General features: G+C 43.1%; 1 protein-coding gene across 1 annotated transcript in view; it reads right to left on the bottom strand.

Annotated features, from left to right (window-relative positions):
* Nucleotides 1–11180: 11180 nt before the first annotated feature.
* The window catches only part of TXNDC2 (thioredoxin domain containing 2), a 1807-nt gene continuing 1065 nt past the window's right edge, over nt 11181–11922 (bottom strand). Inside the window, 1 exon segment of the mRNA XM_032151734.2 lies at nt 11181–11922. This exon segment is cut by the window's right edge and continues 12 nt beyond it. Within this exon segment, the coding sequence (XP_032007625.1) occupies nt 11204–11922 (719 nt within the window). The 3' untranslated portion in view covers nt 11181–11203.

Here is an 11922-nt window from a genome sequence, read left to right as displayed (position 1 = left end):
GTTTTGTGGCTTTCATAGGGCAGGGAGAGAGAAGCAGCATTTTTTTTTCACCTTTTCTCAAGACCTACCAGAAAGGTGTCTCTCCCGAGATCAGAGAACTTTTAGTTTTCTAAACCAGGAATTCTTGAAAACAGCATTAAGGTCAGCAGAAACGTAATGTACAAGGACAACCTTACTCTTCCCTGTCCTTCCCCATGCCATATCTCCCTCTTACTTGAAACTACCATCTTAACCTAAACAAAGATGACCCTCAACTTGTGTGTGTAAAAGTAATATACACTTTAAATCAATACGTAATAGAACGATCACATTTTCTTTTCGTTTTCACAATCCACGTTTCTTCATTTCAACTACTGCCTGTCGTTACTGGCCCTAACTTCTTCCTATCTACCATTTTCTATCATCAACTTCTTCATTTTCATATAAATTATCTTTTTTCCATCCTGGAATCTGAAATTTTTTATTTGCTTAAATCTTTAAGCTACAGCCTTGGGTTTTATCTGACTCTGTGGTATCTACATCCAAATATTTGTCATTGTTGCACTGGGTGTCTATTTTCACTGTGGGTATTAAAGGATCTCATGGTTCAAGTGCCATTATTATTTCAAAACTTGCAGCCTAATTTTTCCTTTTATCTCTTGGTTTGCTTTGTTTTTTAGTTAACTTTTATCTCCATAGAGTGTAGCATTTCACAGTTCCCTTACAAGTTCTGGGAAACTTAAAAATCTGCCAAAAATAATGATAGAATTCTAAGTAACAACATACCATAACTTTCTAGTATTTGCTGAATATAATTTATTTGAAATACCATTTGAGTCTCAAAAAGACACAAGTGTTGAATACCGCATAGTCTGTGAAGAAGCAGATTGTTCATATTTAGAGAAAAACATGTTTCAAAAGCATCACTTAGAAGAACAGACCCCAGAACTGACTCACCCTGTTTACATCCTTTGCATCTTTCTTTCTTTTCTTTTTTTTCTGAAACCAAGTCTCATTCTGTCACCCAGGCTGGAGTGCAATGGCATGATCTCAGCTCACTGCAACCTTGGCCTCCCAGGTTCAAGCAATTCTCGTGCCTCCACCTCCTGAGTAGCTGGGATTACAGGTGCCTGCCACCATGCCTGGCTAATTTTTGTATTTTTAGTAGAGACAGAGTTTCACCATGTTGGTCAGGCTAGTCTCTTGGTCAAGCTAGTCTTGAACTCCTGACCTCGTGATCTGCCCGCCTTGGCCTCCCAAAGTGCTGGGATTACAGGAGTGAGGCACTGCGCCCAGCGATCCTTTGGATCTTTCCAAGCATTCACTCATCAGGTTTCATATTCTCTTTTGATTTGTATCCCATATGCCAACATTAGCAAAAGTTACTATTATAAGATAATTTGTCATTTGAATAAGGCACAGATAACTATTTAGTTTTAAGTCTGGACAGTTACAGATTCAAGGAAATCAGATTGAATGTGAAATCAGGATGAAAGTGAAACGAGAAGGTGTATTTAAAAGGAACTTGATAAAAGTACAACCTCTTCTTATTGGGTTTGGTATTTCATGGGGATTTATAAGTGGGATAACGGTGATTCTGACCATATTCTCCATGTTCTGTTTTTTTTTTTTTTTTAAGAAGGAGTCTCACTCTTTCACCCAGGCTGGAGTGCAGTGGCGCGATCTCGGCTCACTGCAGGCTCCGCCCCCCGGGGTTCACGCCATTCTCCTGCCTCAGCCTCCCGCGGAGCTGGGACTACAGGCGCCCACCACCTCGCCCGGCTAATTTTTTGTATTTTTAATAGAGACGGGGTTTCACCGTGTTAGCTAGGATAGTCTCGATCTCCTGACCTCGTGATCCGCCTGCCTCGGCCTCCCAAAGTGCTGGGATTACAGGCGTGAGCCACCGTGCCCGGCCTTCTCCATGTTCTTAATGGGGACTCTTGGTCTAATGTTGAGTGCTCAAATGCCATCCCTTGCAATCTATATGCCTGACTGCAGGCAGCTCTTCCTTCCTCCCACTTTCCACGGTAATCCACTCAGCTCCTAAGGCTTGATGGGGCTGACCCTGCTTCGAGTGTGCACAAGTGACCAAGCCTGACCAATCAGAGTCCTTCAACTCTTTCAAATACACAGAGTGGTTCAGGGATTGGCACATGATACAGCCAATCAGAGTCTTTCCTGGGACTTTTGTTGGGGTTATTATGAAACAGGCTCCCCTTTTTATCTGTAATTATGAGCCACGGAAGCAACTGATGATAAAATCAAGATGAACAGCAGAGCTAAGAGGTAGAAAACCATGTTCTGATGTTGTTTGAATCCCTGAATCTGCCTAAAGTAGTTGATCTCCTTAGAATTTCCATTTTCAAGATCCAATACCCTCTCCATTTTTGCTGGAGCAGGTTTGAGTTGGCCTTTCGTCAGTTGTACCGAGAAAATGAATATATCACCTATCCCATAACACCCATGATCACTTAGGTAGTTCATCTCCAAACAGAAGAACTTCTATTTGGTCTGTTCTTAGGCCATTTGCAATCTGAAGCCTGGAAGGCCCAAAATGCACAACTAAAATACAGAACATCTGCATAAGGCCAGCATTCGGAGGCTCTGCCAGAACACCCTTGAGCTTGGGCCATTCACCTGTTCCCCATTGCTCAGGCTTCCCAGATTTTGTATTTTCTAGTAGTTGTTTGGGTTCCCTGGCAGTATCTAAACAGTTGGAGTCTTCAAAGTATTCAATTGATTGTTTTTTCTTTTTATTATGTAAAGTAACCAGGAAAAACCAAAATGAGAATGAAGGTAAAAAAATATCCTCACACAGGCTGGGCGCAGTGGCTCATGCCTGTAATCCCAGCACTTTGGGAGGCTGAGGTGGGCAGATCACGAGGTCAGGAGATCGAGACCATCCTGGCTAACACGGTGAAATCCTGTCTCTGCTAAAAATACAAAAAGTTAGCCGGGCGTGGTGGTGGGTGCCTGTAGTCCCAGCTACTCAGGAGGCTGAGGCAGGAGAATGGCGTGAACCTGGGAGGCGGAGCTTGCAGTGAGCCAAGATCGCACCACTGCACTCCAGCCTGGGCGACGAGCGAGACACTGTCTCACACACACAAAAAAATCCTCACATAGAGATAGACAATGGCAACACATTCTGCCTTCTGTCCAATTAAAATAAAATAGAGATAATTCTGTTTTCAGTATTTTGACCTGCTTTTTATTTTCTTGTTTTCATTTCTCAGTGAATTTTTTTTTTTTTTTAACACAGAGTCTCTCTCTGTTGCCCAGGCTAGAGTGCAGTGATGCTATCTCAGCTCACTGCAACCTCTGCCTCCCAGGTTCAAGTGATTTTCCTGCCTTAGCCTCCCGAGTAGCTGGCATTACAGGCATGTGCCACCAGGCCCAGCTAATTTTTGTATTTTTAGTAAAGACAGGGTTTCACCATGTTGGCCAGGCTGGTCTGGAACTCCTGACCTCGGGTGATCCACACGCCTCAGCCTCCCAAAGTGCTAGGATTACAGGGATGAGCCACTGCATCCGGCCTTTTCACAGTGAATTTGGAGGAGCTAGCCACTGACAGGAAGCAGGAAGGCGCTCCATACAGTAAATGAAATTCAGAACTCTGGCCAGCTCGTCTAGAGGAGGTAACAGTTAACCCCCATATCTCCCATTTGGGAGGCACCACTCACTAGAATTCAGCGGGCTGGAGGCCTGGAAATGACTTAGCAATGAGTCCATTTTCTTATCTCTGGTAGGCCTGCTGGGACAAGTTGAGAGAAGACGAATGAAGTGAGGACGCTGCACACCATAATCTGAAGTAGTTCTAGCGGTGGAAAAGAATCAACCTGCAGATGAGGGGGGCAGTGAGAAGGTGCGCCTGCAGGAGGAAGCACCTTATGGGGCTGGGCAACTCAGTCACTGAGAAATAATTCTGTCCTAGACATGTGTGTATTTCTTCTGATAGTTATGCTCTGGATCATCAGAAAAATACAAAGGCATAGCCACAATTCATACTAATGGAGAGATCTCAGCGGAGATGGACCAACCCAAGCCTAGCTTGGGACTTGGAGTCAGATGGAACTTGGACAGCACAGACTGTGTGGCCCCACCTCCTGGGGTTGAGGCTTCAGTATATGAATTTCAGGGGGACACATTTCAACTCATAACTGCTTAAGATGAGGCTCACAGGCTGGACTGAGGACTCCTCTCAGGGTGCAGCACATAGGAAACCATTTTATTATTATTATTATTATTACTATTATTATTATTAGAGTCAAGAGTCTTGCCTGTCACCCAGGCTGGAGGGCAGTGGCAAGACCATGGCTCACCACTACCTCAAACTCTTGGGCTCAAGTGACCTTCCTACTTCAGTGTCCCAAGTATCTGGGATTACAGGTGTGAGCCACCGTGCCTGGCTGTTTTATTTTCTTTTAGAGACGAGAATCTCACTATGTTGTCGAGGCCTCAAGTGATCCTCCCACCTCTGCCTCCCAAGTTCCTGAGATTACAGGCATCTCAGCATTACGCCTGGCTCATGGCTTTTCTAATTGAGTAAGCATCAATAAAGTGACCTTGTGGAAAGACACAAGCCTGTGTAGACCTGGCTATGTCTAATCTTGTGCTGCTGATGACACCTCACAGGAAGTGAAAACGGCCAACACCTTGATCTCAGACTTCTAGGCCCTGGAACTGTGAGAAGTAAATGTCTGCTGTTTAAGCCATCCTTTCTGTGGTATTTTGCTGTGGCAGCCTGAGCAGACAAATACACAAGCTAGTTTGCAAAGTTCGGCATCTTTCTACCCCATAACATACCGCTATGTTCCAGAAGGGCTTGTAGCAGTCTTAACTCTCATTGGCAGTACATGAGTAACTGTTTCCCTACATCCCTACTGTCAAAATCTCATTGACTTTTGTTTACATTTTCCTGTTTATTCCCTATTAGTGAACATTTTTTATTTTTATATTTGAGACGGGAGCTCACTCTGTCACCCAGGCTGGAGTGCAGTGGCATGATCTCGGCTCACTGAAACCTCTGCCTCCTGGGTTCAAGTGATTCTCATGCCTCAGCCTCTGGAGTAGCTGGGATTACAGCCATGCTCCACCACGCCCAGATAAGTTTTGTATTTTTAGTAGAGAAGGGGTTTCACCATGTTGGCCTCGAACTCCTAACCTCAAGTGATCCACCCGCCTCAGCCTCCCAAAGTGCTGGGATTACAGGCCTGAGCTGTTGCCATGCCCGGCTTTATTTTTATTTTTATTACAAACTTGTTTTTATTCTAATGTGAACTATGTCTTTTGCCTATTTTTATGAGAATATTCTATTTTTCTTACTGATTTGTAAGAGTACTTTTATAGTACATGTATTAAATCCAATGTTGTACATTTGGCAAATATTATTTCCTTTTTCTGTTTCCTGTTAATTTTGTTTATATTTTGTTATTTAAAAAATGGAATTGTTGGGGTCAGGCGTGGTGGCTCACATCACCTGAGGTCAGGAGTTCAAGACCAGCCTGACTGACATGGTGAAACCCCGTCTCTACTAAAAAATACAAAAATTAGCCGGGCATGGTGGTGGGCGCCTGTAATCCCAGCTACTCGGGAGTAGGCAGGAGAATCACTTGAACCCAGGAGGCAGAGTTTGCAGAGAGCCAAGATCGCACCATTGCACTCCAGCCTGGGCAACAGAGCAAGACTCCATATCAAAAAAAAAAATGTTGAATTGTTTTATATGTTCAAATCTACTTCTTTAATTGCAATTGTGTCTAGAAAATCCTTTCTCCATCCATGAATCACATACATGTTTGGCCAGGTGCGGTGGTTCATGCCTGTAAATCCTGGTGCTTTGGGAGGCCAAGGTGGGAGAACTGCATGAGGCCAGGAGTTCAAGACCAGCCTGGGCAACAGTGAGACCCTGTCTGTACAAAAAATTTTTTTAAATTAAACATTAACTAGGCGTGGTGTTGCAAGCCTGTAGTCCCAGCTACCTGGGAGGCTGAGTTGGGAGGATCACCTGAGCCCAGGAACTCAAGGCTGCAGTGAGCTGTGATCACGCCTCTGCACTCCAGTCTGGGTAACAGAGCGAGACCCTGTCTCAAAAACATTTTTAGAAACTTCCACTGGCCTGGCGCGGTGGCTCATGCCTATAATCCCAGCACTTTGGGAGGCTGAGGCAGGCGGATCACGAGGTCAGGAGATCAAGGCCATCCTGGCTAACACGGTGAAACCCCGTCTCTATTAAAAATACAAAAAATTAGCCAGGCATGGTGGCGGGCGCCTGTAGTCCCAGCTACTCCGGAGGCTGAGGCAGGAAAATGGCCTGAACCTGGGAGGCAGAGCTTGCAGTGAGCGGAGATGGCGCCACTGCACTCCAGCCTGGGCGACAGGGCGAGACTCCGTCTCAAAAAAACAAAAACAAAACAAAAAAACTTCAACTAAATTTTCTTCTATTTTTTAATCATTCCATATTTTGTTTTTTTATCATTTAATTCAGCTTATATTTATTTTAGTGTCTGGTGTGGGATTGGGATATAAATTGATTTTTCCCCTCAAATATTAAAATTTTGCCAATTTTTTGAAAAAAATCCACTCACTCTCCATCAAATTAAAATGTTTCCTTGTCATATATTACTACTTACATGCCAAAGTGTGGTTCTTGCTTACTATTATGTTTCGTTGCTCCCTTTTTCCTTCATTAATATCATTGTTTTATAATTAATGTACCAACTACACAAGTAACTCTCTGATAGGGCACATATCTCTTCATTACTTCTCATTTGAGACTTTTCCTACCTGTTCTTATCTATTATTCTCAGTGAAGTTTTAAATATTTTGTCAAGTTCTATCAAATATCCCATTGAGATATTGGTTGGAATTACATTGCCTACTAATTAAGTGGAAAGCATCAGCATCTTTCAGTCTTTTCTCCAATGAGAAAAATGGATTGTCTCACTTTATTCAAACCTACTTATATACATCTCAGAATGTTTTAATTTACTCTTAGTCATCTTTCTCATTAGGACTATTGCTAGACATTTTATTTTGTCGCTATTGTGAATAAGACTTTTTTTTCACAGATTCCCAATTATTTGCCACAGAATCACATGGAAGCTGTTGATTTTTAGATATTACTCCAATTACTGCCACTTTGTTGAGTTTTCTTGTTAATTCTAACAGATTTTCCATTGATTCTTAAGGCTCTGGTTAGATTATCATTGTTCACAGCTCATATGATTATCTGGGATCTTCTCATTAGAACTGCTTCTTATTTGTCCTTCATGTTAAATATTAGAGATGAAAACAATTGCTTGGTTGATTTTTTTTTTTTTTTTTTTGAGATGGAGTTTTGCTCTCGTTTCCCAGGCTGGAGTGCAAGTGGCTCCATCTTGGCTCACTGCAACTTCCGCCTCCCGGGTTCAAGCAATTCTCCTGCGTTAGCCTCTTGAATAGCTGGGATTACAGGTGCCTGCCACCATGCCCGGCTAATTTTTTTGTATTTCTAGTAGAGATGGGGTTTCACCATGTTGTCCAGGCTGGTCTCAAACTCCTGACCTCAGGTGATCCACCCGCCTTGGCTTCCCAAAGTACTGGGATTACAGGCGTGAGTCACCACTCCCCACTTGGTTGATTTTTTATTAAGTGCATGCATCTTTCTTACTCAGCAAAAGAAAATGTCCATACTCAAGCCTTCTGCCAGAGAACGTAACTTTGACCTGGCTGCTGTTCAACTATTATCCAAACAGTCAAAAGAAGTGGTTCTCACAATGGGTAATTTGAAGGGCATAAATTGATTATCTGCTAGTTTAGATTTTATCCCTGGATCAAACTAGATCATCAGAGAGCCACACACTTGCGTTGCTTTTTTTTGGCCCTACAGAATGCCTTCATAGAACTGTGCTTTGCCTCCTCCTTTGACTTATGTTAAGAATACTATTAAATCATCTTAAGAATCTACTATCACAATAATTTTTAAGGATATTTTGAGGTCATTGTCAATGACATCACTTAGTAACCTAATTATAAAAAGGGACCTTTGACAGAAATATCTTTGATATTATGGTACCAGAAAAAGCAGTTAGTATAAGTCACTGATGTTAGATTTCAGGGGCCCTGGTCCTTAAAATTGCACAGTCTAAAGTGTTGTGGGAGGCTGGGTACAGTGGCTCATGCCTGTAATCTCAGTACTTTGGGAGGTCTGGGTGGGAAGATCTCTTGAGATTAGGAGTCTGAGACTAGCCTGGGCAACATGGCAAGATGCCATCTCTACAAAAATATATATATTTTTAAATTAACCAAGCATGATGGCTTTATCTGTAGTCTCAGCTACTTGGGAGGCTGAGGCAGGAGGATCAACTGAGCCTAAGACCATAGTGAACTATGGTCATGCCACTGCACTGCAGCCTGGACAACAGAGTGAGAATATGTCTCAAAATTAAATTTAATTTAAAAGTGTTGTGAGGCTCACTAAGTTATCCAAACAGGACTCTGGTAGCACAATGTTTGGACTAATTGGTTAAAGTCTAGGCCTATATGTCTAGGCTGGTAGAGTCATGTTGAAGCTAACCTTGTTCATTATGGAAAATAAGAACAAATTTGATTGAAAAAGTCAGAAGAAGGTCTCTCTATCTGAGGGAAATAACAGGTGGATATATGCATTGTCACTAAAAGCCCATTTCTATGAAAATGCAGTGCACTTGAATCTAGAATCCTCTCGTTGAAAAGCCCTTTGCCATTATGGCTTCAGCTTTTACTAAAGAGTCTTACCGAGAATATCCACATGAAAAACTGTCCTGAATTTATTATAGAAAAATCTTGTCAAGAACTTCATTCATCATCAAAGTCTCAAACTTAGGGTCCCAGATGAGAAATGTCATTCAGGAATTTAGTTAAGGAAAAGCTTTGACTCTTTTGCAAATTCCTAAGCCTGCTTATTTTGGGTGATGACATCTGGGTATTATTGAATTTATCTTTTCTCTCTCACTTGCCAAGAGTTCAGAACAAAATTTGCTGCTCTATCAGAGCCATGATACGAGCCCACAGAGTTGACACATTACTCACTTCATGGCTCTGATTCCTCTTTCTGGTTCGTTAGCTTTATCATTAATCCTTTTGTAGGCAATTCCAAATCTTTTTTGGAAAAAAGGCCAAGCATATAAGGTATTTCATTTTGTTTGCAGTTGTTAGGCCATTGTTAAGGGTGCAAATGAAGCCTATAACTGAGGTACCACTAAGGAGAGTCACGATAGGCACATGATGGAAGGAGATGGGGCAGTCTCGGTCCTTTTTTTTTTTTTTTTTTTTTTTTTTGAGACACAGTCTCACTCTATCTCCCAGGCTGGAGTGCAGGGGCATGATCTCGGCTCACTGCAACCTCTGCCTCCCCAGTTCAAGAGATTCTCCTGCCTCCTCAGCCTCCTGAGTAGCTAGGATTACAGATACCCGCCACCACACCTGGCTAACTTTTGTATTTTTAGTAGAGACAGGGTTTCACCATGTTGGCCAGGTTGTTTTCCAACTCCTGACCTCAGGTGATCCACCCACCTTGGCCTCCCAAAGTGCTGGGATTACAGGTGTGAGCCACCGCGCCCAGTCCCAGTCTTGAACTTAAGATAGGGATTGCAACTCAGCTGCCCGAGTGAAGAAGGCGGCCAGGTTCTGCAGCAGAAGACTGGAGAGAGTGCGCCCTATCAGATGGAGGCAGCTGCCGCTCAGACCCCAAGGTTAGACTGGTTTTCTTGAGGTAAGGCAAGCCTGGATTGCCAGATCTTACAATTTTTCAAGAAAAGCTAGACATCTAGATTTTTTTTTAAATCCTGATATTTGAAATGTTGGCAACAAATTCAAATTTTTAAAAACACTCTGGACCAGCAAAAAGTAGAATGGTGACTGCGAGAGGGTGGGGGAAGGGGCAACGGAGAGTTGTTCGACGGGTATTAAATTTCAGCCACACCGATGAGTAAATTTCACGGATCTGCTGTGCGGCATCATGCCCCTAGTTAACAGTACAGTACTGGGCACTTAAAAATGTGTTAGGAGAGTAGATCTGTTAAGTGCTTTTACCATGATGGTAATAACAATAACGCACAGCGACACAAGGAAACTTCTGGAGGCAATGAAGGTATTAATTACTTTGATGGTGGAGATGGCAATCAAGGGCATATGCAACAGGTCCAAACTCATCCAACTCCCTCCATTAAATATGTGCAGTTCTTTGTATATCAATTATACCTAATGAAGCTGGTTTTATTCATTTTTAAAAACCCACTCTGGACTAGGCCTCCATCTATGGTTCAGACCTGGGAATTTGGGCTCATAGACATCTGGGGCTCACTAAGTTGTCCAAACAAGACTCTGGTAGCACTATGATTAGGTTAATTCATTAAAGTCTAGGCCTATATGTCTAAGCTGGTAGAGTCATGTTAAAGGCTGGCTTGTTCAATATTGAAAATAAGAACAAATTTAAGTTAAAAAGTCAGAGGAAGGTCTAGGTATTAGGAACCCAGTTACCAGGGAGATGAACCAGGAACTCTGCCATAAGGGCACTGATGTCATAATGGCAGCAAAGATCCAGAGGACTTCAACCTCCGAGAAACCTGAAGTTCTGAGCTCTTGTCTGAGATTTTGTGAGCGTAGATTATAGTAGGTAGAGCCCTGGACTTGAAATCTGGAAGCAGCCTTGATCTCACTTCTGTCACCAACAAATCAGGTCTTGGAAAACCCACTGAATTTCCCAAGGCCTCCATAGCACTTCCGGCACAAGAAAGAGGTTAGCTAAGACGTGAATCTTTCAAATTCCTTATTTCCAAACGTATCTTATCAGAATCCCCAAAGATATGTGAGCATGAGAAAAGAAGTTTGCATTCACCTTTCAGTCATCTACCTCTATAGAAAAATTATCTAAATTTTCAGTCTTGCTGCAAACACTAAATGCGTGGAATTTTGAAAGACAAGTGAAAAATAAATACATATCAAGATTGAAAAATAGGAGACCATGGGACTTAGCAATCTTCACCAGAGGAATTTCTAATTTTACACTCTCCCACCAATAGAAACACAGTCACAATGTACTTTAATGCTTGGACTGTTTTTTGAAAAGGGTAGAGTTAATATTATCATGTACAAGCAGTGCCATTTGGACATACACTTTTGTTATACCTGATCACTGTGTAAATAATAAAAGAGAACACAAAAGCCATAAACATCTGCCTGTCTGCAATGTTTTCAGAATACACGTTTACTTTAATTCTGCAATGACTTCTTCAAGTTTTTCCTTAAGGGCGCCGCAAAGCTCATCCACCTTTTCTTCTTTTTTATAAAACTGAAAGGTTGGGACACACATGATGGCGCAGTCTCTCACCACCTCCTCACAGTTGTCAGCGTCCACCTCCAGGAACACCACGTCTTCATGCTTCACAGACAGGGCATGGAAGAATGGTCTGACGGTCCTGCAGGGCCCACACCACGTGGCCGAGAAGTCCACAGCCACCAGCCTCTCCCCGGCCTCCTTCAGTGATGCCTCAAAGTCCTCCTTGCTCAGGATCACTTTCACCTTGTCCCCCTCCAGGAACTCCGCTGTTTCTTCTTCAGGCTTTAGGATGTCACCCTCCTTGGGTGGGGTGGCTTCTTCTAGGGGCTTGGGGCTGTCATCCTCCTTGGGCTGGATGGTTTCTTCTGTGGACTTGGGGATGTCACCCTCCTTGCGTGGGATGGCTTCTTCTAGGGACTTGGGGATGTCACCCTCCTTGGGCTGGATGGCTTCTTTTGGGGACTTGGGGATGTCACCCTCCTTGGGCTGGATGGCTTCCTCTAGGGACTTGGGGATGTCACCCTTCTTGGGCTGGATGGCTTCTTCTGGGGACCTGGGGATGTCACCCTCCTTGGGCTGGATGGCTTCTTCTGAGGACTTGGGGAGGTCGTCCTTCTTGGATTGGATGGTTTCTTCTGGGGACTTGG

Source organism: Hylobates moloch, unplaced genomic scaffold, assembly GCF_009828535.3.
Source record: "Hylobates moloch isolate HMO894 unplaced genomic scaffold, HMol_V3 SCAFFOLD_5, whole genome shotgun sequence".
Taxonomy (NCBI): domain Eukaryota; kingdom Metazoa; phylum Chordata; class Mammalia; order Primates; family Hylobatidae; genus Hylobates; species Hylobates moloch.
The sequence above is the reverse complement of the archived record's forward strand: the minus strand, read 5'-3'. Positions and strand labels throughout refer to the sequence as shown.